Source organism: Musca autumnalis, unplaced genomic scaffold, assembly GCF_047663935.1.
Source record: "Musca autumnalis isolate F117 unplaced genomic scaffold, ASM4766393v1 scaffold_2, whole genome shotgun sequence".
In the NCBI taxonomy this organism is placed as follows: Eukaryota; Metazoa; Arthropoda; class Insecta; order Diptera; family Muscidae; genus Musca; species Musca autumnalis.
Genome location: NW_027411755.1, coordinates 22,680,286 through 22,708,270, shown reverse-complemented (window position 1 = coordinate 22,708,270; position 27,985 = coordinate 22,680,286). Strand labels below are relative to the sequence as shown.

The 27,985-nt window shown below is 34.2% G+C and overlaps 1 protein-coding gene across 1 annotated transcript; it reads right to left on the bottom strand.

Moving 5' to 3' along the window:
• Window positions 1-1,456: 1,456 nt before the first annotated feature.
• Window positions 1,457-22,804, bottom strand: GluRIIA (Glutamate receptor IIA). The gene is made up of 13 exons (XM_073965172.1): window positions 22,414-22,804; window positions 11,050-11,202; window positions 10,909-10,971; window positions 10,642-10,851; window positions 10,352-10,569; window positions 7,208-7,357; window positions 6,961-7,143; window positions 6,563-6,828; window positions 6,316-6,493; window positions 6,032-6,255; window positions 2,661-2,798; window positions 1,885-2,584; window positions 1,457-1,824 (listed from the first exon to the last, which is right to left on the bottom strand). The coding sequence occupies exons 1-13, from the start codon at window positions 22,511-22,513 to the stop codon at window positions 1,537-1,539; spliced, it is 2,871 nt and encodes a 956-aa protein (XP_073821273.1). The 5' UTR covers window positions 22,514-22,804; the 3' UTR covers window positions 1,457-1,536.
• Window positions 22,805-27,985: the final 5,181 nt, after the last annotated feature.

Genomic DNA, 27,985 nt, shown 5'->3' with positions numbered 1-27,985 from the left:
TTATCCGCATCATATCAATAACTTAGATAAAATATCCTCGTCATCCCAATGACTTTGACAAATTATCCACGTCATCTCAATGACCTAGATAGACTATCCGCGTCATCCCAATGACTTAGATAAATTATCCACGTCATTCCAAGGTCACAGATAACTTATTCACGTCATCCCAAGGAAGTAGATAAATTATTCTCGCCATCCCAATGACTTAGATAAATTATCCACTTCATCCCAAGGAAGTAGATAAATTATTCTCGTTATCCCAATGACTTAGATAAATTATCCATATCATCCCAATGTTTTAGATAAATTATCCACATCATTCCAATGACTTAGATAAATTATCCACGTCATCCCAATGATTTAGATAAATTATCCACATCATTCCAATGACCTAGATAAATTATCCACGCCATCCCAATGACTTCGATAAATAATTCACGTTATCCCAATGGCTTAGATAAATTATCCACGTCATCCCAATGACTTAGATAAATTATCCATATCATCCCAAGGGCATAGATAAATTATCCACATTATTCCAATGACTTAGATAAATTATACACATCATTCCAATAACTTAGATAAATTATCCACATCATACCAGTGACTTAGATACATTATCCTCGTCATCGCAATGACTTAGATTATCCACGTCATCCCATTGACTTCGATAAATTATTCACGTTATACCAATGACTTAGATAAATTATCCACGTCATCCCAAGGCCACAGATAACTTATTCACGTCATCCCAAGGAAGTAGATAAATTATCCTCGTCATCCCAATGACTTAGATAAATTATCCACGTCATCCCAAGGCCACAGATAACTTATTCACGTCATCCCAAAGAAGTAGATAAATTATCCTCGTCATCCCAATGACTAAGAAAAGTTATCCATATCATCCCAATGGCATAGATAAATTATCCATATCATCCCAATGTTTTAGATAAATTATCCACATCATTTCAATGACTTAGATAAATTATCCATGTCATCCCAATAATTTAGATAAATTATCCACATCAACTCAATGACTTAGGTAAATTATCCATGTCAACCCAATGACTAAGATAAATTATCCACTTCATCCCAATGACTTATATAAATTATCCTCGTCATCCCATTGACATAGATAAATTATGCACATTATACCAATGACTTAGATAGATTATCCACGTTATAAAAAGGACTTAAATAAATTATCCCAATGACGTAGATAAATTATTAGAGTTTTTAAAATGTCGTAGCTAAGTTATCCACATCATTTCAATGGCGTAGAAAATAATGCACGTCATCCTAAAGACTTTGACCACCTACCACCACCGTATCAACCTTCTATAGAATAGAGGATCTCGCCAATATATTTTGAGTTTGACTGCAATAGTAAACCCCAAAGTTTAACTTGGTTTGTAATGATCAACCCGTAGTTTATAAAAAACACCCATAAATGTTATGAAAAATTAACAAAATTTAAGTATTTTTTATTATATTCTAAATAAGTTCAAATACAGTTTAGCTGAGATGCAAATTTTATCCGGAAGTTGAATATTTCTTTGAACGACTTTTACTGTGTGAACGTGAGCGAGAACGAGAACGTTTAGAGCGCTTCGAACGTTTCGAGACCTTTGAATGTTTCGAATGTTTTGACTGCTTCGACTGTTTCGATCCAGAGGATGAACGACGTGAAGTGGAGCGGGATGCTCGCGAAGCAGTATCGTCGCTGTTGGTGCGTATGGAAGAAATGCGATTGGGCTTTTTGGTGATCCAAAATTTCAGAGCAAATATTAGCTCCGCTTTGAAGGCCTCTCCGGGGGTTACCTGAAAATATAAAAAGAATTTTAAAGTTTTCCGAAAAATATTTTTATTGTTTGCCATTACCTTCTCCCTCACCGCCACCTTCTGGACATTCCACAAAAACTCAAGTATACCAATAAGAATGGCCACCAAGATGCCACCCACCAATACCAAGAAAACACCACCCAACTCAATCAACGACAATTCATCACCATCTACAGCCTGGGGATCGGTTTCATCATCATCACAGGTCACATTGTGGCGTTTCCACCATTTATTCTTCATTTTATAGAGCTCATTAGTTTCACTCAACTTCAAGATGGAAACACTTAAATTTGTGCGATAATCAGCACCGAGCGGTACCGCCAAGCCATAATGTTTTTCACCAATTTGATCGCCAATTTGTTGTAGGTGACAATCACGTTCGGTGTTGTATGACAAACTTGTGGTCTCCATTAAAAAGGCATATTTCCCCTCACCCTTACGTACACGTTCCACGCCCTCCTTATTGGATTTTGTAAAAGCCGAAGGTTCAAAGGATTTCATTTGATTCCATGCCTTTTGGTAGTTGGTTTCATTAGATTCTGAAAAGAATAGGGAGGTACTGCCACCTTCTAGGGTTCCGAATTTTATTTCATGTTGATCGATCAAGTCTTCCAAACTCTCAATGGACGGTTTGATTTTATTACTTGTCAATACGGCCGCCAAGTTGGCAGTATAGGTACTCAACATCATTAGGGCAAAGAACCACCACATGGCGGTAAGCATACGCATTGGGGCACCTCTGTGACAGAAGAAAATAGGGGAGAGGATTATTAAGACAAATTGGGTTCTTGGGTTATTACTAGATGGAATATTACCTGGGCAATAAATCACAACCCTGCTGCATAATGGAACCAATCATAAGCCATCCCGTATTACGGGTCCTCCATTTGTTTTCCAACTCATCAGGATCTTCGACGAGAGGATTGGGATTCTCCCATTCATGGTGGGAAATTCTAATAGAAGGATATGATTTTTGAAATTAGATGATTTATCCACATTATCTAGACGGCATCCACGTCATCCCAATGGCATAGATAAGTTATCCGGGTCATCTCAATGATGAAGATAAATTATCCACGTCTTCCCAATGACATAGATAAATTATCCATGACATCCCATTGACATAGATAAGTTATCCGGGTCATCTCAATGACGTAGATAAATTATCCATGACATCCCATTGACATAGATAAGTTATCCGGGTCATCTCAATGACGTAGATAAATTATCCACGTCGTGTTAATGACGTAGATAAATTATCGACGTCATGTTAATGACGTAGATAAATTATCCACGTCATGTTAATGACGTAGATAAATTATCCACGTCATGTTAATGACGTAGATAAATTATCCACGTCATGTTAATGACGTAGATAAATTATCCACGTCAAAAAATGACGTAGATAAATTATCCACGTCAAACAATGACGTAGACAAATTATCCACGTCATGAAAATTACTAAGGTGAATTGTCCACGTCATGCAAATGATGTATGGCAATTATCTACGCCTTGAAAACTACGTAGACAAATTATCCACGACTTCCCAATGACGTAAACAAATTATCCAAGACCTCCCAATGACACGAACTTCCAATGACCTAGATAAATTATCCACGTACTCCCAAGGATGTAGATAAATTATCCACGTCTTCTCAATGACGTAGATAAATTGCCCATGACTTGAAAATGACGCAGACAAATGATCTATGGCTTGACAATTACGTAAACCAATTACCCACGACCTCCCAATGACGTAATTTAATTATCCACGTCCTCCCAATGACGTAAATAAATTATCCAGATCCTCCCAATGACGTAGATAAATTATCCACGTCTTCTCAATGACATGGATAAATTTTCCACGACATCCCAATGATATAGATAAATTATCTACGTCCTCCCAATGACATAGATTAATTATCCATGACCTCCCAATGACATATATAAATTATCCACTCCATAGATATGACCTAGATAAATTACCCACGTCATAATAATTATCCACGACCTCCCAATGAGGTAGAAAAATTATACACGACCTCCCAATCACGTAGATAAATTATCTACGTCCTCCCAATGGCATAGATAAATTATCCACGTCATGGAACTGACCTAGATAAATTATCCACGTCATGGAACTGACCTAGATAAATTATCCACGTCCTGGATCTGACCTAGATAAATTATACACGTCATGGAACTGACCTAGATAAATTATCCACGTCATGGAACTGACCTAGATAAATTATCCACGTCTTGGAACTGACCTAGATAAATTATCCACGTCATGGAACTCACCTAGATAAATTATCCACGTCATGGAAATGACGTAGGTAAATTATCCACATCATGAAAATGACCGAGATAAATTATCTGCGTCTTGAAGATGACCGAGATAAATTATACACGTCATGGAAATGACCTAGATAAATTATCCACGAACTCCCAATGATATAGATAACTTATCCACGTCATGGAAATGACCTAGATTAATTATTAAATTATCCAAGACGCCCCAATGACGTATATAAATTATCCACGAACTTCCAATGACCTAGATAAATTATCCACGTACTCCCAAGGATGTAGATAAATTATCCACTTGAAAATGACGCAGACAAATTATCTATGGCTTGACAATTACGTAAACCAATTATCCACGACCTCCCAATGACGTAATTAAATTATCCACGTCCTCCCAATGACGTAAATAAATTATCCAGATCCTCCCAATGACGTAGATAAATTATCCACGTCTTTTCAATGACATAAATTAATTTTCCACGACATCCCAATGATATAGATAAATTATCTACGTCCTCCCAATGACATAGATTAATTATCCATGACCTCCCAATAACATAGATAAATTATCCACGCCATGAATATGACCTAGATAAATTATCCACGTCATAATAATTATCCACGATCTCCCATAAGGTAGATAAATTATACACGACCTCCTAATCACGTAGATAAATTATCTACGTCCTCCCAATTACATAGATAAATTATCCACGTCCTCCCAATGGCATAGATAAATTATCCACGTCATGGAACTGACCTAGATAAATTATCCACGTCCTCCCAATGGCATAGATAAATTATCCACGTCATGGAACTGACCTAGATAAATTATCCACGTCATGGAACTCACCTATATAAATTATCCACGTCATGGAAATGACGTAGATAAATTATCCACATCATGAAAATGACCGAGATAAATTATCTGCGTCTTGAAAATGACCGAGATAAATTATCCACGTCATGGAAATGACCTAAATAAATTATCCACGAACTCCCAATGATATAGATAACTTATCCACGTCATGGAAATGACCTAGATTAATTATCCACGTCCTCCCAATGATATAGATAAATTATCCACGTCATGGAAGTGACCTATATAAATTATTAATGTCATGGAAATAACCTAGATAAATTATCCGCGCCCTCCCAATGACATAGATAAATTATCCACGTCAGGGAAATGACCTAGATAAATTATTAATATCATAAAAAGTCCTAGATAAATCATCCACATCATGAAAATGATGTAGATATACTACCCACGTCATGACAATGACGTAGATAAATTATCCACCTATTAAAAATGGCGTAGATAAATTATCCACGCTAATGACGCAGATAAATTATCTACGCCAGGAAAATTACCTAAATAAATTATCAGGAAAGTTATCTAGATAAATTATCTACGCCAGAAAAATGACTTAAATTATTCACGTCAAATTTTCCATGTCAGAAAATGGGCTAGATAAATTATTCACGCCCTCCCAATGACGTAGACAAATTATCCACGTCTGGAAAATTACCCAGATAAATTATCAACGTCAGGAAAATGACCTATATAAATTGTCCACGTCATGAAAATGACTTAGATAAATTATACACGTAGTCCCAAAGAAGTCAATAAATTATCCACGCCATGTTAATAACGTGGATAAATTATCCACGTCTTGAAAATTACATATATCATTTTTTAACGTCATGAAAATGGCGTAGATAAATTATCCAAGTCTTGAAAATTACATATATCATTTTTTAACGTCATGAAAATGGCGTAGATAAATTATCCACGTCATGAAAATGCCGTAGATAAATAATCCACGTCTTGAAAATGACGTAGATAATTAATATATAGATAATTATCCATCTTACCTTGCCATAAACACAAACGCCAATGTCATCACCAGCTGCGTCAAGATGACATACATCCACACCTCCTTGGCAAAGGGTTGCAAGAAAGCAAAAATATCCTTGACCTCTGGATCGGGTTTATAAAACAGGATACTTATACCCAGCTGCATAAAGGGTACCGTAAAGTCCACATATTTACGGCGAAGCTGAGTTATGGTCAAATCGCAGACACCAATTTGAGCACGCTGAAACAGCAAGGAGTGTTAGGTTCTCTTTCTGAATCTCAAGAGGTAGCTTCAACTTACATGATCTATCAGTGTTCTCATAATCCCATCCCATTCCTTGGTAACTGGATTAAATTTACCATTACCATTGACCAAAACAAATTCATATTCGAATTCCATCATTTCGGAAAGTTTTTGAATCAAATCCACAGCATACCCCTCATATTTATCATCACCTCGGAGATTTTCCGCATCTTCTCTGTAAAAAAGATCGTGATGTTTTTTTAATTTCCATTTCCAAAATTGTAGCGTGTCTTCGCTCACCCACTTCAACATAAAATAGGGTTCCTCAAAATGTGTCACAACTCTATAAACTTTACGACTTTGGGCAAAATCCTGAGCTGCGGAAGCCGATGCAGAGGCAATTTGAAAATCTCGACGCACAGATTGTATACTACCATCCGGTTTCCAGGTTGCCAGAGGTTCATTGATGGTTGGCTTGTAGATTTCCAAATTGAATTCGCTGCGCAGCCCATTCTCATCGATAATCATATTTTCCGTTTTGAAGGGGGGTTCAACGTCATCTTCGGAGATCTAAGGAGAGACGAAATATCGAAGATTTTCAAATTAGTGAAGAGGATGCATTTTTAATTTGCAAGCAAATTGGACATCAGTTCTTATGGTACCCTCAGGCATCAAACTTTTCTCTTTGTCCCTCGAACTTACCCTCTTCATCTCCCCCACAATATATTTGCCTAATATCCATGGATATGCACTCTCAGCATCACATCCCCCAGTAGGTTCTTCAAAATCTTTACCACCGGTTATAACATTTCGAGCTGCATTGGCAAACAATATGACGGCATCATACATTAGGGTGGGTAACATGGTTTGATTGCCCAAAAGTTGCTAAGCAAGGAAGAGATCTGTTAGAAAAAAACTTTAAAAAATAGGTTCACTTAGAATCACGTACATCAACTTCTGAAAGCCTTGTCTTTTTCCTCTCAAATGGATTGGCCTCGACGCCTTTTAGCCGTACGGAGGTTATGTTTGATTTAAAATCAGCATTGTTGGCTTGTAACAGACCCGAACTGTGGGTATCCAAGTGAGTTAAAAACCAATTCTGAAACGAGATATGAAAAAACACCATTTTTAAAAAATCTACGAATAATAAAAAATATTTTTTAAAAATCCACGAATATTAAAAAATATTTTTTAAAAATCCACGAATATTAAAAAATATTTTTTAAACAATCAAGAATATTAAAAAAATATTTTTTAAAAATCCACGGATATTAAAAAAAATATTTTTTTAAAAAATCCACGAATATTAAAAAAATTATTTTTAAAAATCTACGAATATTAAAAAAATAAAAAAAAAATATTTTTAAGAATCCACGAATATTAAAAAAATATTTTTTAAAAATCCAAGAACATTAAAAAAATATTTTTTTTAAAAATCCACGAATATAAAATTTTGTTTTTTAAATCCCCGTATATTAAAAAATATTTTTTGTTTAAATTCACGAATATTAAAAAAGATTTTTTTTAATTCATGAATATTAAAATTTTTGTTGTAAAAACCCACGAATATGAAAAAATATTTTTTAAAAATCCTCGAATATGAAAAAATATTTGTTTTTTTGTGGTTTAAAAATCCACGAATATGAAAAAATATTTGTTTAAAAATCCACGAATATTAAAAAAATATTTTTTAAGAATACACAAATATTAAAAAAAAAATATATTTTTTAAAAATCCACGAATATTAAAAAAATATTTTTTTAAAAATCCACGAATATTAAAAAAATAATTTTTAAAAATCTACGAATATTAAAAAAATAAAAAAAAAATATTTTTAAGAATCCACGAATATTAAAAAAATATTTTTTAAAAATCCAAGAACATTAAAAAAATATTTTTTTTAAATCCACGAATATAAAAAAATATTTTTTTTAAATCCCCGTATATTAAAAAATATTTTTTGTTTAAATTCACGAATATTAAAAAATATTTTTTTTAATCCACGAATATTAAAATTTTTGTTGTAAAAATCCACGAATATTAAAATTTTTGTTGTAAAAATCCACGAATATAAAAATTTTTTTGTGGTTTAAAAATCCACGAATATGAAAAAATATTTTTTTAAAAATCCTCGAATATGAAAAAATATTTTTTAAAAATCCACAAATATTAAAAAAAAAATATTTTTAAGAATTTACGAATATTAAAAAAAAAAAAATTAAATCCACGAATATTAAAAAAAAATAAAAAATAAATATTTTTTAAAAATCCAAGAATATTAAAAATATTTTTTTTTAAAAATCCACAAATGTTAAAAAATATTTTTTAAAATCCACGAATATTAAAAAATATTTTTTTTTTTAATCCACGCATATTAAAATTTTTGTTGTAAAAATCCACGAATATATATTTTTTGTGGTTTAAACATCCTCGAATATGAAAAAATATTTTCCAAAAATCCGCGTATATTAAAAAAATATTCTTTAAGAATCCACAAATATTAAAAAAAAAATATTTTTAAGAATCTACGAATATTAAAAAAAAATATTTTTTTAAAATCAACGAATATTAAAAAAAATATTTTTTTTAAAATCCATGAATATTAAAAAACTATTTTTTAAAAATCCACGAATATTAAAAAATATTTTTTAAAATGGATTTAAAAATCCATAAATATATATTTTTTAAAAACCCACGAATATTTTAAAAAAAATATTTTTTAAAAATCCAGGAATATTAAAAAAAATATTTTTTTAAAAATCAACGAATATTTAAAAAAAAAATATTTTTTAAAAATCCACGAATATTAAAAAACAAATATTTTTTAAAAATCAACGAATATTTAAAAAAATATTTTTTTAAAAATCCACGAATATTATAAATATATATTTTTAAAAATCCACGAATATTTAAAAAAAATGTTCTTTAAAATCCACGAATATTAAAAAATATTTTTTTTTTAAATCCACGAATATTAAATTTTTTTTTTTTTAAATCCACGAATATTAAAAAAAAAATTTTAAAAATCCACGAATATTAAAAAAAATTTTAAAAAATCCACGAATATTAAGAAATATTTTTTTTTAAAAATCCACGAATATTAAGAAATATTTTTTTAAAAAATCCACGAATATTAAGAAATATTTTTTTAAAAAAATCCACGAAAATTAAACAATTATTTTTTTTTTTAAATCCCCGAATATTAAAAAAATATTTTTGAAAAATCCACGAATATTAAAAAAATATTTTTGAAAAATCCACTAATATTAAAAAAAAATTTTTTAAAAATATTAAAAAGATATCTTATAAAAAATCCACGAATATTAAAAAAATAATTTCTAAAAATCCAATATTCCACGAATATTAACAAAATATTTTTGAAAAATCCATGAGTATTAAAAAAATATTTTTGAAAAATCCACGAATATCAAAAAAATATTGTTTAAAAATCCAAGAATATTAAAAACTATTTTTTAAAAATACACGAATATTAAAAATTATTTTTTAAAAATATTAAAAAAAATATTTTTTTAAAAATCCAATATTCCAATAAAATTCACGAATATTAGAAGCTATTTTTTAAAAATCCACGAATACTAAAAACTATTTTTTAAAAATCCACGAATATTAAAAAAATATTTTTTTAAAAATCCACGAATATTAAAAAATATTTTTTTTAAAAATCCACGAATATTAAAAAATATATTTTTTAAAAATCCACAAATATTAAAAAAATATTTTTAAAAGACCATGAATATTAAAAAAATATTTTTTAAAAATACGAATATCTTATCTTTTAAATCTTCGAATAAAAAAAATATATATTTTTTTAAATCTGTATTAAAAAATATTTTTTTTTTAAAAAAATCCAGTAGTATTAAAAAATATTTTTTTTAATCCAGAATAGAATATTTTTTAAATCACCGAATATTAAAAAATATCCACCAATATAAAAAAATTATTTAAAAAATCCATTAAAAATCCAGTTTTAAATTTTTATTTTGAGATGGATTTGGAGGACCATTCATCGATTTTGTTTTATCTGCTCCGCCTTATTTATTATGTGCTCCACCTTGCCCTTATTAGAACTTACCCTAAATGGCCCCAGCAACTTAAATTCCTTGGCCTGATTAAGCAACGATACCAGCGACTCCGGTTCACAATCCATAATCAGCCGCTGCTCATGGAAATCTTCTTCTATTTCCTTCCACAACACCCTCAGATCATCTTCATAATCGGCTAGATTTCGAACTTTGATATTTTCCTTTTTGATTTCGGCAATATTCATGAGATCTTGAATGCGGGCCAGGCCTATAAAAATAATCTTTAATTAATTTATTCCCAAATAATAAAGAAAATAATCACAAGTCCCCCCTCCCTTACCCTGTTCCGTTTCATAAATCAATGTAAATTTCTTCCATTTATAATCTTTCCTAATAATATCCACATAGGCACGGGCCACAGTTTGTAGGTCCGGTGCCACACTTACAGACATTTGATGATTCAGGCGACGTTGTTCCAAATCAATGTCAATATCCCAGTCATACTGTAGGTGGGGTATCCCAGCATTGTTGGCTATTAGGGCAACAATATCTGTAAACAGATGTGGAATTAGTTTGAAAATTTTAATAAGTTCTGAAACTGCCCTACCCGTTGTGGCTTTAGAACTAGGTCCAAATATGGCAGCTACATTCTGGGCAAGTAATTCACAGGCTGGAGGAAGGGATTAAGAATTTTATGAGCGGATAATTAAATTTATCAAAACATTATTTGGTCCTTTCTACTACTCACTTAACTGCTGCAGCACCAAACTGTCGTCTTCATTCGGCACATAACGTTTAATGGTTTCGAATTGAAGTTCGAATAATTTTTGATTATTTAGCTGACGTATTGCCTCATCAAAGGCTAGTTCTGTTTCATCTTCTCCACTGAAAAATAGGGCACCTGAAAATATAAAAAATAATAATAGTAATATTATTTATAACGTGGGACTTCCATAGATAGAAAACCTACTTCTATGTAAAGAAGACAACCTAAAGTATTATGTATATAGAAGGCCTACTAAAGGTGTATTTTAAAGATAGAATACCTTCTAAAAATGTGTTCTATTTATATAAATGGGGTTTCTGTAGGCAGAAGACTAAATAAAGAAGATCTCCTTAAAATGATATTCTATAAATAGAAGTCCTCCTTAAGAGGTTTTCTATAGATAGAAGGGCTTTTCAACAGATAGATGGCCGTCTAATATAAATAGTGAATCTCTTAAAGGCTATTCGATATATGGAAGGCCTAATAAAGAGGTCTTCTATAAATAGAAGTCTTCCTAAAGAGGTCTTCTGCAGATAGAAGGCCTTTGAAAGGGGTCTTCTATAAACAGAAGGCTTTCTAAAGGGTCTTCTATAGCTAGAAGACATCCTGAAGTGGCCTTATTTGAATATAAGATATCCTAAACTGGTCATCTATGGATATAAGACCTCTTATAATGGTCTTCTACAGATAGAAGATCTCCTAAAGTGGCTTCTATGGATAGATTACCTTTTAAAGGAGACTTTTATGGTTACAAGATTTCCTAAAGTGAACGTCTCTAATTAGAAGGCCTCCTAAAATAGTGAACCTCTTAAAGGGCATTCTATAAAAAGAAGGCCTCTTAAAGGGTCTTCTATGAATAGAAGTCCTCTTTAAAGGGTCTTCTGTAGATGGAAGGTCACTTAAAGGGATCTTCTACAGATAGAAGGCTTTCTACAGATAAAAGACCTCCTAAACAGTTTTTTTTATGAATATAAGACCTCCTATATAGGTATTCTATACATAGAAGGCCTCCGAAAGAGACTTTCTATGGGCTCTTCTATAGAAGATCGAAGAAGACCTTCTAAAATAGTCGTATATATGTAACTAGAAGGCCTCTATAGGAGTCTTCTATAGACAGAAGACCTTGTAACGTGATCGTTTCATATATGTATTTCTACATGCATTCACTACCATCAACCACCACTACACAGTCAGAATAGTGGACAAATTTAACTACGGTGTAATTAACGATAATCACTGCTGCATAATAATTCTCATTCACTTCGTGTTACCACCCGAATATATATTTCAGTTTTATGCACCGAAGACGTCGATCACCAGCTGACAAAGTACGACAAGACGTGTGGCTCGTCCGCAGTCTCGTTAATCGTTAGCTACGATTCGAACACGCTCCTAGTAAGCTCCAAGTCTCTTAGCAAGCTCCAGTCTCTTAGCAAGCTCCATGCTCTAGTAAGCTCTTAGCAAGCTCCAGACTCTTAGCAAGCTCCAAGCTCTTAGTCAGCTCCAAATCTCTTAGTCAGCTGCAAATCTCTTAGTAAGCTCCTAGCTCTTAGCAAGCTCCAAGCACTTAGCAAGCTCAACGCTCATAGCCAGCTCAATGCTCATAGCCAGCTCCTAAATATTGACCGACCTCTTTCCCCACAGCAACCCGAATGCCATCGAGTCGTGTCATACACCCGACGACCGCCGAGCCGACAGCCACCCGAAAGCATTACCGAACCACATCCGACAACTGCCGAGCTGACAGCCGCCCGATTGCCCAGAGCCGAGTCGTGTAGAGCCGAGTCTTCTATAGATAGGAGATCTGGTTCTGGTTCCTCTGTATCCAGACTCAAAAATCTTCAACCTGGACTGGCTGCGACCATAAAGAATTAGGAAGCAGGTGAGTGGGTTTAGTTGAAAAATTAAACAAATACCCCGCATGGTGCGATCCCAATCCGCATGCACGGCATGTGTTGGGTATTGTGCCATTAATTCTACCCTCATATGAATCGTCAGAATCTAATCAGTAGACATCGGATTTTTACATGTTTTTTTTTTTATTTCTTATCCGATTGGACTCAGATTATGGATCTAGGCGTTTTAAGGGCCAATTTTTCGATATTTGGGGTCATATCAAAAACATGCAGAAAATATCAAAAATATATGCAAACAAGTGAGCAAAGGCTATAGTCGGGACGGGGCCGACCATGTGATACCCTACACCACTACCCCTGTGCATAAGCTTTTCACTGGTAAACATTTCTTTTAGGGAATATAAACCGACTACCACCAAAAGTAATATGCCTCTTTGTCTCTGGGACCCCCATAAGCAACCAAAATTTCGTGACCATCAAAATTGCGACCTGTAGCATGATTGCAAAAAATGGAAGAATTGGATGTATTACCGACTATTGTGGTATCTCCCTTGTTTGACCACCTTCGCCAACCTGCTTTACACCAATGTAAAGGTAATATTTTCTTCTTCCATTGACAGGCTTTGCCGTTGGAATACCCCTACTAGAAGCCAATATATTCACAAAGAATAAAACTTTGAATTTGTCTCCAAATGAGTTCTTCCCCATTCCCACCCCTAAATATTATCCGACTATCACCAAAATCAATAGGCTTCTTCCTATGTGGGACCCGCATCAACTCCCAAAAAATTCGTGACGATCCGATCAAAATTGCGACCTGTAGCGTGATTACAAACAAATCGGGAAATGGGATGCAGTACCGACTGTTGCGATATCTCTGTTGTTTGAGCAGCTACGACAACCTCCTTTACATCGTTGTAAAGGTGATATTTTCTACTTTCCTTGCCAGGTTTTGCTTTTGATATACCTCTTAAAGAAACAGAGATATTGGCTTTGAAATAAAACGTAGACCTTTTTTCCAAATAAGTTTTTGCCCATTCCGACCCCTGAATATTATCCGACCATCATTAAAATCAGTAGGCTTCTTCCTCTGTGGGACCCCCATTAACCCCTAAAATTTCGTGACGATCCGATCAAAATTGCGACCTGTGGCGTGATTACAAAAAAATCGGAAAATGGGATGCATTATCGACTATTGCCATATCTCTGCTATTTGACCACCTATGACAACCTAATTTACATCGTTGTAAAGGTGGTATTTTCTACTTTCCTTGCCAGATTTTGCTTTTGATATACCTCTTAAAGAAACAGAGATATTGGCTTTGAAATAAAACTTTGACCTTTCTCGAAATAAAGCTGAAAACAGATACAACGTTTGATTAAAGTTTTGCGTTGGGCGTCGAGAAAAAAACAACAACAACAGGGCGACGACGATACCAAAGTCCAGCGTTTATCTGTTTGCCGGCATATATTTCAAATGAATTTGAATTTTTCGGCATCATGCCCAACAGTGTAAAAACGGCCAAAACGACACAAAACTTTACCCAAACGTTGTATCTGTTTACAGCTTAAGTGTTTGCCCATTCCGACCCCTGAATATTATCCGACCATCATCAAAATCAATAGGCTTCTTTCTTTTTGGGACCCCCATTAACCCCCAAAATGTCGTGACCATCCGATCAAAATTGCGACCTGTAGCGTGACCATCCGATCAAAATTGCGACCTGTAGCGTGATTACAAAAAAATCGGAAAATGGGATGCATTATCGACTATTGCCATAACTTTGCTATTTGACCACCTACGACATCCTTCTTTACATCGTTGTAAAGCAGGGCTTCGGAGTCGAGCCATTTTTGGTCAGACTCCGACTCCAGTCCAATTTTTTTCTCGACTCCGACTCCGACTCCAACTCCGGAGTCGACTCCGAAAATAGATAAAATAAAATTCACAACTCAAGATACATTACATTGGGAGGATACCAAAACATAGACCTATATTGTTCGTTTTTTTTTTCGTTGACAATACGGAATACAAAGTAACAAGCACTTCAGTATACTTCACACTTCAGAACATGTAACAAACCTAAACACCAACATACGAGTATATTTACAATTATGTACCCAATGAGACTCGGAATATTAAATTACCATAATTACTGTCCGGTAACACTCTTTGTAATTTTTTGAGTTATGGAAAATTAACGATATTTTAACACCGCATCGTGATAGAAGACCAAAATAGCCTATTTCCCCTTAACATACACTTTCGTGGTTAAGGTTACTTGAGGTTCAAATTTTTAGGGCTTTTTTATATTTTCACGATTTTGCTTGAAAACGGTAAGTCCCATCGAAATGGGGCTAAAGAAAATATTTGTTTTACCATTTTTGAGATATAGAAGTTTAGGTCACATTTTTAGGTTTTTATTGTTAGGTTTTTACCATTTTGCTTGGGAACGGCAAGTCTTATCGAAATGGGACTGGAGAAAAGCATATAGCTGTGGAAATTCTCTACAAGACTGACTTTTGCAATATTTTCCTAGGTTGTACCATTTTTGAGATATATAAGTTTAAGTTGGTAAATTGTAGTCATGGTATAGTTTTATACAGAGGCGATACAGTCGGTGCATTGTCCCAATTTGAACTTCTATATCTCAAAAACGGTAAAACCTACGAAAATATCATGAAGGTCAATCTTGTAGAAAATTTTCACTGCTACAACATTTTCTTTGCACCTATTTCCATAGGACTTGCGGTTTTCAAGCAAAATCGTGAAAATTTAAAAAACCCCTATAGGTGTGAACTTTGACCGCGATTTATTTAAAAAGCCCTCCGGCTATTGCAGTTTCAGAATCCGCAAAAACTTCTCAGGTGTAAGCTCCTTCCATTTAAATTTGATTAAGGGGTACCGTGGTAGGTCTTTCGTATGATTTCCCTTAAAGTACTACAAGGTCTTTCAAAGAAGTCCAAGAGGTTCTTTTACGGCAGACATAAATGACATCTAATAAAAAAAACAAGAGAAGACCATTGAGTCTTCCTTAAAATGACCTGTAAATCTTCTAAAAGATCTTCTCCAAGTATATTTGGAGCATGCAAACATTATTCCAATCAATTGACCAAAAATGCTTCCGATATGCATTTTGTAGTGAAAATCGATATTAATAGTTTTTTAAACTATGATCATTTAAATATATTAAATTGATTTGACAAATTTTGATAAATGTAGAACAGATTGTTGCCCGGAGTCGGAGTCGAGCTTTTTTCACGACTCCGGCTCCGACTCCGACTCCAGCAAAATTTGCTAGACTCCGACTCCAGACTCCGACTCCGAAGCCCTGTTGTAAAGGTGATATTTTCTACTTTCCTTTCCAGGTTTTGCTTTTGATACACCTCTTAAAGAAACAGAGATATTGGCTTTGAAATAAAATATTGACTTTTCTCCAAATAAGTGTTTGCCCATTCCGACCCCTAAATATTATCCGACCATCACCAAAATATGATTCTTCATCTGTGAGACCCCCATTAACCCTCAAATTTTCGTGACGATCCGATGAAAATTGCGACCTGTAGCGTGATTTTCAAAAAAATAGAAAAATGGGATGTATTACCGACTATGGCGGTATCTCCGTTATTTGGTTACCTACGCCGACCTTTGCATCATTGTAAAGACGGGATCTTCTACTTTCATAGTCAGGCTTTGCTTTTGGAAAATGTTCAATCAAACCTTTGATATTTGTCAATATAATTAAAATCGCAAAAATGAAAACTGGGGTTTTATTTGCTACTATTGCGATATCTTCGTTGTTTGTTTCACCTACGAGCACCTACTTTACATCATTAGAAAGGTGATATTTTCTGCTTTCATTGTCAGGTTTTGCTTTTGGTATACCCCATATAGAAGCTGAGATATTGGCTTTGGAAAAAAACGTTGTCTTTTTATCCACCTAAGTTTTTTGCCCATTACGACCCCTAAATATTATCTGACCACCACCAAAATCAATAGGCTTCTTCCCCTCCGGGACCCCCATCAACATCCAAAATTTCGTGACGATCCGATCAAAATTGCGACCTGTAGCGTGATTACAAGGTTTAGATAGACAGACGGACAGACGGACGGACGGACGGACGGACGGACGGATTGACGGACTGACACACATAGCCAGATCGACTCAGCTCGTCGAGACATTCATTTTGGTATATATAAGTATGGGTCTACGACCATTATTTCGATGCGTTACAAACTTTTTGGCCAAAACCAACTTATAATACCCTCCCCACATAGTGGTGTAGGGTATAAAAATATGCAAAATATGCAAAAAGATATGAAGAATATGCAAAATATGCAAACAGTTTTTGGCCGAAAATCGTCATAAAAGTCGTAAAATTGTCAATTAATGTTGGAAAAATCATCAAAAATCTTCAAAGTGTTCTAAATTAAGATAGTTGACCGTTCGAGACCTCTTACGACAGGGTGGTGTAGGGTATAAAAGTATGGTATTGTAATAAAATTTTTTTTTTATTATTAAACTATGGAAAAATATAAAAATTGATAAAATATCAAACGTTCTACATATGTAAAATTCAATATTTTCTTTGTCATAATTTGTAGCAGTGGGCTGGTTTTTGTTCAAAGGGAACAAATCGATGTCGGATTTTTTTAGACGGCACCCGCATAAAGTGTTTAGTTTGCTCAGATTTTAAGAGTGAGCACAATTGGAATTTAACACGTGCCACTGGGGCCTCGAAGTTATGAAAATCTCGATTTTTGGCTATTTAGCGACTTCGGCGACCCATTTCTCTGGAATGGTTGAAGCTTTTTGTCCATAGTAAGCATTAAATTAAAGGCCATTCTGTTCTTAACATGTCTTGCTGAACAACAAAATACGTAAGTACTACTGAATTCGAGATAACAGGCCAATGTCCCGAAAAAACGTGACTAGGTACCAGAGCTCCGAAATACTCGCTCGAATTCTACTCGCGAGTGAAATTCGAGCGAGTTCGAGCGGGAGTACTCGCGCGAGTTGAAAAAATAAATCGAGTATACTCTTTTTTTACTCGTCACTCGCGGAGCATATTTCAGACTTGCTCGTTTTTACTCGCGAGTGAAAAGTGTTTGCGAGTACGAGTACTTGAAGAGTACGAGTTTTGCAAGAAAAAACGAGTAGGAGTGAAAGTGCTCGAAATTGAGTACGAATTTTGATATATTTTTGAAAACAAAAAGTGTGTAGTATTGGGGGGACAAGTTGAGGGGGGACAAGTTGAAGAGTTGAAAAAAATTGCCCCCCCAAAAAAAATTGCCCCCCCAAAAAAAAAAATGGCCCCCAACAAAAAAAAATTGCCCCCCCCCCCACAAAAAAAAAATTGCCCCCCTCAAAAAAAAATTACCCCCTCCCCCCCTCAAAAAAGGAACCCGCCCTGAACTTACCCCCCCCCCCCCTCAACTTGCACGCCCACAACTTGTTCCCCTCAACTTCCACGCCCACAACTTGTCCCCCCCTCAACTTCCTACCCCTCAATTGAACCCCCCACAACTTGTCCCCCAATACTACACAATTTTTGTTTTAAAAAATATATCAATTTTTTTACTCCATTTTACTCCTCGAGTAAACTCGTACTCAATTTCGAGCATTTTAACTCCCACTCGTATTTTTAATCCGGGAGTACTTAATTTTTTGTAGATGAGTTCCATATATAATTAATAATTCCTCATTTAAAAATCAGATCTCTACATTTTCGCTAATGCGAGTAAATCGGTCTACAAAATTTGACAATTCGTGTGAGAAGAATAAAATTGTTTACAAAAACAGGGGGTTAAAAAAAAATAATTTTCTTTCTTTTTATCAATTTTTGGAATGAAAACAAATGACTTTTACATTTTGTTCTAATTTTAATTTATTCAAGCGTCAGACATCATGTGGTTTTGGGGCTATCTGGGTACAGCTGACTACTTGAAGAACGCTCTGCTATGTAGTTCGCACCTTTCAAGTTGTTTACCATCCTTTGCGCCTCCTGGAGTTAATGTTTCATCTTTTTCTAGGAAAATCGACAGTTGCTATTTTGGAAGTTTGGATCGAATATTTCTGAAGATATTTCCATCTTTGCTTTGTTAAGATTTTTGTCGCCTTTTAGCTCTTTACGGTGTTTTGCAAACAATCATTTTGTTATTTCCTTTTTCTGATACTTGTTTGTCAATGTTTTCGTATTTTAATAGATTTTCAATGAGGTCTAGCTCTTGTTTTGATGATAAACACATCGTAGAATCTGAAGAACCATCTGTCCCAAAAATAATCAAGCGTGGCTTCAAGAAAATCCTAACCATGAAATTGTCATTGCTGCTGGACCCCTGTAAGGTGTTCTATAGGAATGTTACTAGTATCATTTTGGATACAGTAGAAGCTCTCGGAGAGGATCCCAACAAATATAAAATCTCTAGAAGTTTTAGCCGTGAACAGTGGAGAATAACCCGTGAAAAATACATGCAAAAACTTCAAGGAACGTGCACTGGCATGGAAAACTATTACCAGGAAGCAGAAAGAACGGGTTGCTGTTCTGGTATCATCTAATATGGGGGTAAAGAACAAATCCTAGGCGTTCGTAAAACTGACAGTAGCTCAGGGGAGAAATATGATCTAGCAGTGTACAAATGCCTAAAATAATGGGGTCTCAGCAGATATTAGCTCGAGCAGATATTAGGTCGAGAGCTACTGTACCACCGTACAGACTTATTATAAAAATTGTTGAGAGGGAGTTTTGACTGCAAGTTTGGAAGCACATCCGGACATCAACTAAACATATCCAAGCGATTTCTATAAGAATAGTCTGCGATTGACAAATCCATGTTCGAAGTAGGCGAGAATGTTTTAAAACTACAGCCCAGCTCACTTCCCAAGAACAAGAGGCAGTAGAAACACCTTGCGTTTAAATCGTTCGAGACTGGTTTAACGCCCCTAGGATGTTTTATACCCTCAGCATTTATGCTAACGAGGGTATATACACTTTCATGCGGGCAAAATGTACCTCATCGAAATAATGGTTTTAGACCACAAGTATGTTTGGACGAAATGCGTTTCAGACAATTAGGAGTTGATTTAGCCATGTCCGTCCGTCTGTCTGTCCGGCTGGAGCGCACGATAACACTCGAACGGATCAACCGATACGGTCCAAAATTTTGCATTCGTAATATTTTGTCCAAACTTAGTGTAAGTTCGAAGATGGGCCATATTGGTCCACTCCTTCAGGTACCTCCCCCACAAAAGTTCGAAAATGTTCGGAAAATTTGTGCGCACGATAACTCTTGAAGGGAGTAACCGATTGGGTCTAAAATTTCCATACTTAGCAAATCGTGAAATTTTTTCCAGACTTAGATGAGGTTCCAATATGGACTTAATCGGTCCACTCCTTCGGGTACCTCCCACACAAAATTTCGGAAAAGTTTAGTTTAGGACCTGCTCTCGAATCGCTTTAATTTTTGTTGTAGCAAAATAGCCTGAAAGTTGCAAAAAACCCCTATGACACCGTGAACAGTGGTTGGAGCGCACGATAACTCTCGAACGGATCAACCGATTTGGTCTAAAATTTGGCTTTCGTAATATTTTGTAAAAACTTTGTTTAAGTTCGAAGAGGGGTTATATCAGTCCACTCCTTCCGGTACCTCTCCCACAAAAGTTCGAAAATGTTCGGAAAAATTGTGCGCACAAAAACTCTTCATGGGAACGACCTATTTGGTCCATAATTTACACATCCTAATGTATCTACCAGATATAGATCAAGTTCGAACTATATTTATCCACTCCTTTGGGTACCTCCTACACAAAATTTTGGATACATTCACTTTAAGAGCTGCTCTCGAATCACTTTGATTTTTATTGAAGCAGCTTGCATTCGCCTTGGGGTACCACCCACACAAATGTTCAACATTTTTGTGTGGTTAAGGGTCTGCTCGAGGATCCTTTGGACATTTTTACCGACGATTTTCCTAGTGGTCCTATTTACAGCGATATTATGTTTTTCATAGGCTACTATGGTAAAAAAGCCCTATCTATCGATATCCCCGCAAATTTTTGAGCTTTAATCCTATCCATATTTTTGTCGGTTCATACGCCTAAAATTTTGAAACCCCCTAAATACATAAGTTTCATTGCCTAAGTCGTAATGGCAAAGCTCATGATGAACATTGAGGTTATTGCCCACCCTCATAAATTTAATGTATGGTTAACTAGAGTCAAGCTTAAGTGTGATAGGTTGGTATTGGACAGAAGACAAGTCCTCGTCTGCTTTTTGTACGAACCTATGAACCGATGTTGCAATGTAGTGTATCCGGATCTAGCAAACAGAACAGATCCGAGGGGTTTTTCTTATCACGGCACGGACCAAAAGAGCTCGGATCAGGCATTCCGGCATATATTGCTGCTCCCATGGTGGAAAAATATACGAACACAAAAACATAATTGTTGAGGTAACGCGTCATGACGGTGCCTGATCGAAGTTTCCTGTGAATCAATCCGGTGCATAGAACCGCTGGTGTTTGACAAAGGAACCACACAGACTACCACATATCACCCGAAAGACACGTCTGTTTAGACCCGAATTACAGCTCAACGAGAAGGTATATATCGTATAGCACCTAAGTGTACCTACTTCACATAAGTTCAAAATTGTCATTTATGTGCAGTTTAAGGTATTCCTTGTGGTCCTGCTTAACAACGATTGACATTGGTCTAACCTTTGCTCCTAAAAATCCTACCATGACTATCTAAAATTGCTGGTTGGCCAAAAAAAAACAGGATTTTTAAAGAATATTTTTTCATAGACTTTCAGTCTAATAATCGGTAATTTTTTAAAGAATATTTTTGCATGGGCCTTTCGGCCTACAACCTTGGATTTTTAAAGAATATTTATTCATGACAGTTCCGACCAATAACCGTGGATTTTTAAAGAAAAAATGTTCATGGACATTCCGATCAATAAACATGGATTTTTTTAAATTTATTTTTTAAAGAATATTTTTTCATCCACCTTCCGACCAATAATCGTGGATTTTTTTTAAAGAATATTTTTTCATGCATATATTTTCTAACAGTGGTTACATCTCGGATAGTTTTGAAATTTGAATATATGAATAACGGTTAGGTCCAGTTATCATGACTACAACAGGGGAAGCTAACACATACCTCCCGAAATATAGGCCCCGACATATGCCAATATTTAGGGATTCCCTCCCTCCCGCACAAAAATCCCGCTATGTTCAGGCTTATCTGTAGAGAGTATTTTTGATCTACAGTGTGGTCTCTACACTTCTCTCATAAAATATGCAGTTCGTGTAGATTGTGTTTATTGGATCTGTCAGCGAAATAATTATGTCCAAACGGCTAAAAATTTTACTTGAAAACTTTCCTTGCCACCTACATACGAAGTTTAAAAACATTTTGGCCCACAACCTCTGAACACAGAAGGAAAACTTTTTCGCTGCTGATGTTGAAAATGATTTTCTTACCCACTTTTACAGTCGTTCTGGTCTCCACCACTAATTCGTATGAAATTTGAAGAGCACTGCAAACAATTAAGAGAAGGTACAAATACCAATAACGACACATTTTTCAATACACTTTTCACATGGAATTCAAAATCTACATCTTCTTTTTTAACGAACAAAACTTTGTTTCTTAAGTTGTTGGTTTATTACGTAAATTAAACGTTTTTTTTTACAATTTTCTTAGCATTGCTCTCGGAAAATAATGGAAAATGAAGATGCTTTTCATATGTCAAATATTAACCAAATTTTCACTGCCGTTTATTTCGAAATCTTTTTTCTGTGTGTTTTATTTTTCTTTCAACCGAAATCCGTCCAAACTTGTCGCCTATGCCATATCAACTGATTTGTATTCGAAGAATTTTCCGCATATTTTCTGCTGATGTTGTTTTTTCTTGTTCTTGTTCTTCCTTTTTGTCCATTAAGACAATTTTCCAATTTTATTTCATATTTTCTTGTTGTTGCTGTTCATTTCAAAAATAATGTCCGCCGTAGTCGTCATGAGTTTTACTTCTTCTTGGATCAACAAATTTTAAAGTGTTTATGGTGGGGGTAGTGGGTGTCATAGTTTTTGAATGGAGGAAAATGGTGAGGCAAGGTGATCGTAACACTGGCGGCGGGATGGCATTCATAACAAAATTTAGTGATGAAAAAAAACAACAGCTATATTTTTGTCGCTTTGTTTTCATTTTTCTTAATGGGAGAGAAAACCCCTTAGAACACGCTCATAAATTGCTTGCATATGGTCGCTTGCTTGTGGCTAGAACAAACATATGTTTTGATTTGACTTCTTAGCTTGTTCTCCGATGGTCCCTCTCTCACTTTTTCGTAGTTTATTGGGGAAAGACCGGCGTGAGCAGAAGATTACCCCCAGTAGACGAATAATTTAAACATCAGACAACTACGAAAATAATATTTTCCACCCACCTTCACAGCAATAAACGTGGATTTTTTAAAGAATATTTTTTCACCCACCTTCACAGCAATAAACGTGGATTTTTTAAAGAATATTTTTTCACCCACCTTCACAGCAATAAACGTGGATTTTTTGAAGAATATTTTTTCACCCACCTTCACAGCAATAAACGTGGATTTTTTAAAGAATATTTTTTCACCCACCTTCACAGCAATAAACGTGGATTTTTTAAAGAATATTTTTTCACCCACCTTCACAGCAATAAACGTGGATTTTTTAAAGAATATTTTTTCACCCACCTTCACAGCAATAAACGTGGATTTTTTAAAGAATATTTTTTCACCCACCTTCACAGCAATAAACGTGGATTTTTTAAAGAATATTTTTTCACCCACCATCACAACAATAAACGTGGATTTTTTAAAGAATATTTTTTCACCCACCTTCACAGCAATAAACGTGGATTTTTTAAAGAATATTTTTTCACCCACCTTCACAGCAATAAACGTGGATTTTTTAAAGAATATTTTTTCACCCACCTTCACAGCAATAAACGTGGATTTTTTAAAGAATATTTTTTCACCCACCTTCACAGCACTAAACGTGGATTTTTTAAAGAATATTTTTTCACCCACCTTCACAGCAATAAACGTGGATTTTTTAAAGAATATTTTTTCAACCACCTTCACAGCAATAAACGTGGATTTTTTAAAGAATATTTTTTCACCCACCTTCACAGCAATAAACGTGGATTTTTTAAAGAATATTTTTTCACCCACCTTCACAGCAATAAACGTGGATTTTTTAAAGAATATTTTTTCACCCACCTTCACAGCACTAAACGTGGATTTTTTAAAGAATATTTTTTCACCCACCTTCACAGCAATAAACGTGGATTTTTTAAAGAATATTTTTTCACCCACCTTCACAGCAATAAACGTGGATTTTTAAAAGAATATTTTTTCACCCACCTTCACAGCAATAAACGTGGATTTTTTAAAGAATATTTTTTCACCCACCTTCACAGCAATAAACGTGGATTTTTTAAAGAATATTTTTTCACCCACCATCACAGCAATAAACGTGGATTTTTTAAAGAATATTTTTTCACCCATCATCACAGCAATAAGCGTGGATTTTTTAAAGAATATTTTTTCACCCACCTTCACAGCAATAAACGTGGATTTTTTAAAGAATATTTTTTTACCCACCATCACAACAATAAACGTGGACTTTTTAAAGAATATATTTTCACCCACCTTCACAGCAATAAACGTGGATTTTTTGAAGAATATTTTTTCACCCACCTTCACAGCAATAAACGTGGATTTTTTAAAGAATATTTTTTCACCCACCTTCACAGCAATAAACGTGGATTTTTTAAAGAATATTTTTTCAACCACCTTCACAGCAATAAACGTGGATTTTTTAAAGAATATTTTTTTACCCACCATCACAACAATAAACGTGGACTTTTTAAAGAATATATTTTCACCCACCTTCACAGCAATAAACGTGGATTTTTTGAAGAATATTTTTTCACCCACCTTCACAGCAATAAACGTGGATTTTTAAAAGAATATTTTTTCACCCACCTTCACAGCAATAAACGTGGATTTTTTAAAGAATATTTTTTCACCCACCTTCACAGCAATAAACGTGGATTTTTTAAAGAATATTTTTTCACCCACCTTCACAGCAATAAACGTGGATTTTTTAAAGAATATTTTTTTACCCACCATCACAACAATAAACGTGGACTTTTTAAAGAATATATTTTCACCCACCTTCACAGCAATAAACGTGGATTTTTTGAAGAATATTTTTTCACCCACCTTCACAGCAATAAACGTGGATTTTTAAAAGAATATTTTTTCACCCACCTTCACAGCAATAAACGTGGATTTTTTAAAGAATATTTTTTCACCCACCTTCACAGCAATAAACGTGGATTTTTTAAAGAATATTTTTTCACCCACCTTCACAGCAATAAACGTGGATTTTTTAAAGAATATTTTTTCACCCACCTTCACAGCAATAAACGTGGATTTTTTAAAGAATATTTTTTCACCCACCTTCACAGCAATAAACGTGGATTTTTTAAAGAATATTTTTTCACCCACCTTCACAGCAATAAACGTGGATTTTTTAAAGAATATTTTTTCACCCACCTTCACAGCAATAAACGTGGATTTTTTAAAGAATATTTTTTCACCCACCTTCACAGCACTAAACGTGGATTTTTTAAAGAATATTTTTTCACCCACCTTCACAGCAATAAACGTGGATTTTTTAAAGAATATTTTTTCACCCACCTTCACAGCAATAAACGTGGATTTTTAAAAGAATATTTTTTCACCCACCTTCACAGCAATAAACGTGGATTTTTTAAAGAATATTTTTTCACCCACCTTCACAGCAATAAACGTGGATTTTTTAAAGAATATTTTTTCACCCACCTTCACAGCAATAAACGTGGATTTTTTAAAGAATATTTTTTCACCCACCTTCACAGCAATAAACGTGGATTTTTTAAAGAATATTTTTTCACCCACCTTCACAGCAATAAACGTGGATTTTTTAAAGAATATTTTTTCACCCACCTTCACAGCAATAAACGTGGATTTTTTAAAGAATATTTTTTCACCCACCTTCACAGCAATAAACGTGGATTTTTTAAAGAATATTTTTTCACCCACCTTCACAGCAATAAACGTGGATTTTTTAAAGAATATTTTTTCACCCACCTTCACAGCAATAAACGTGGATTTTTTAAAGAATATTTTTTCACCCACCTTCACAGCAATAAACGTGGATTTTTTAAAGAATATTTTTTCACCCACCTTCACAGCAATAAACGTGGATTTTTTAAAGAATATTTTTTCACCCACCTTCACAGCAATAAACGTGGATTTTTTAAAGAATATTTTTTCACCCACCTTCACAGCAATAAACGTGGATTTTTTAAAGAATATTTTTTCACCCACCTTCACAGCAATAAACGTGGATTTTTTAAAGAATATTTTTTCACCCACCTTCACAGCAATAAACGTGGATTTTTTAAAGAATATTTTTTCACCCACCTTCACAGCAATAAACGTGGATTTTTTAAAGAATATTTTTTCACCCACCTTCACAGCAATAAACGTGGATTTTTTAAAGAATATTTTTTCACCCACCTTCACAGCAATAAACGTGGATTTTTTAAAGAATATTTTTTCACCCACCTTCACAGCAATAAACGTGGATTTTTTAAAGAATATTTTTTCACCCACCTTCACAGCAATAAACGTGGATTTTTTAAAGAATATTTTTTCACCCACCTTCACAGCAATAAACGTGGATTTTTTAAAGAATATTTTTTCACCCACCTTCACAGCAATAAACGTGGATTTTTTAAAGAATATTTTTTCACCCACCTTCACAGCAATAAACGTGGATTTTTTAAAGAATATTTTTTCACCCACCTTCACAGCACTAAACGTGGATTTTTTAAAGAATATTTTTTCACCCACCTTCACAGCAATAAACGTGGATTTTTTAAAGAATATTTTTTCACCCACCTTCACAGCAATAAACGTGGATTTTTAAAAGAATATTTTTTCACCCACCTTCACAGCAATAAACGTGGATTTTTTAAAGAATATTTTTTCACCCACCTTCACAGCAATAAACGTGGATTTTTTAAAGAATATTTTTTCACCCACCTTCACAGCAATAAACGTGGATTTTTTAAAGAATATTTTTTCACCCACCTTCACAGCAATAAACGTGGATTTTTTAAAGAATATTTTTTCACCCACCTTCACAGCAATAAACGTGGATTTTTTAAAGAATATTTTTTCACCCACCTTCACAGCAATAAACGTGGATTTTTTAAAGAATATTTTTTCACCCACCTTCACAGCAATAAACGTGGATTTTTTAAAGAATATTTTTTCACCCACCTTCACAGCAATAAACGTGGATTTTTTAAAGAATATTTTTTCACCCACCTTCACAGCAATAAACGTGGATTTTTTAAAGAATATTTTTTCACCCACCTTCACAGCAATAAACGTGGATTTTTTAAAGAATATTTTTTCACCCACCTTCACAGCAATAAACGTGGATTTTTTAAAGAATATTTTTTCACCCACCTTCACAGCAATAAACGTGGATTTTTTAAAGAATATTTTTTCACCCACCTTCACAGCAATAAACGTGGATTTTTTAAAGAATATTTTTTCACCCACCTTCACAGCAATAAACGTGGATTTTTTAAAGAATATTTTTTCACCCACCTTCACAGCAATAAACGTGGATTTTTTAAAGAATATTTTTTCACCCACCTTCACAGCAATAAACGTGGATTTTTTAAAGAATATTTTTTCACCCACCTTCACAGCAATAAACGTGGATTTTTTAAAGAATATTTTTTCACCCACCTTCACAGCAATAAACGTGGATTTTTTAAAGAATATTTTTTCACCCACCTTCACAGCAATAAACGTGGATTTTTCAAAGAATATTTTTTCACCCACCTTCACAGCAATAAACGTGGATTTTTTAAATAATATTTTTTCACCCACCTTCACAGCAATAAACGTGGATTTTTTAAAGAATATTTTTTCACCCACC

Excerpts from the sequence above, each read along its gene's own strand:
- GluRIIA (XM_073965172.1), bottom strand. The coding sequence starts at position 22,513 with ATGTGTCGTTATTGGTATTTGTACCTTCTCTTAATTGTTTGCAGTGCT. Across the intron at positions 10,570-10,641 it reads GATTTATGAAACGGAACAGG|GCCTGGCCCGCATTCAAGAT; the intron begins GTAAGGGAGGGG and ends TTATTTTTATAG. Across the intron at positions 7,144-7,207 it reads CAAGGCTTTCAGAAGTTGAT|CAACTTTTGGGCAATCAAAC; the intron begins GTACGTGATTCT and ends TTCCTTGCTTAG.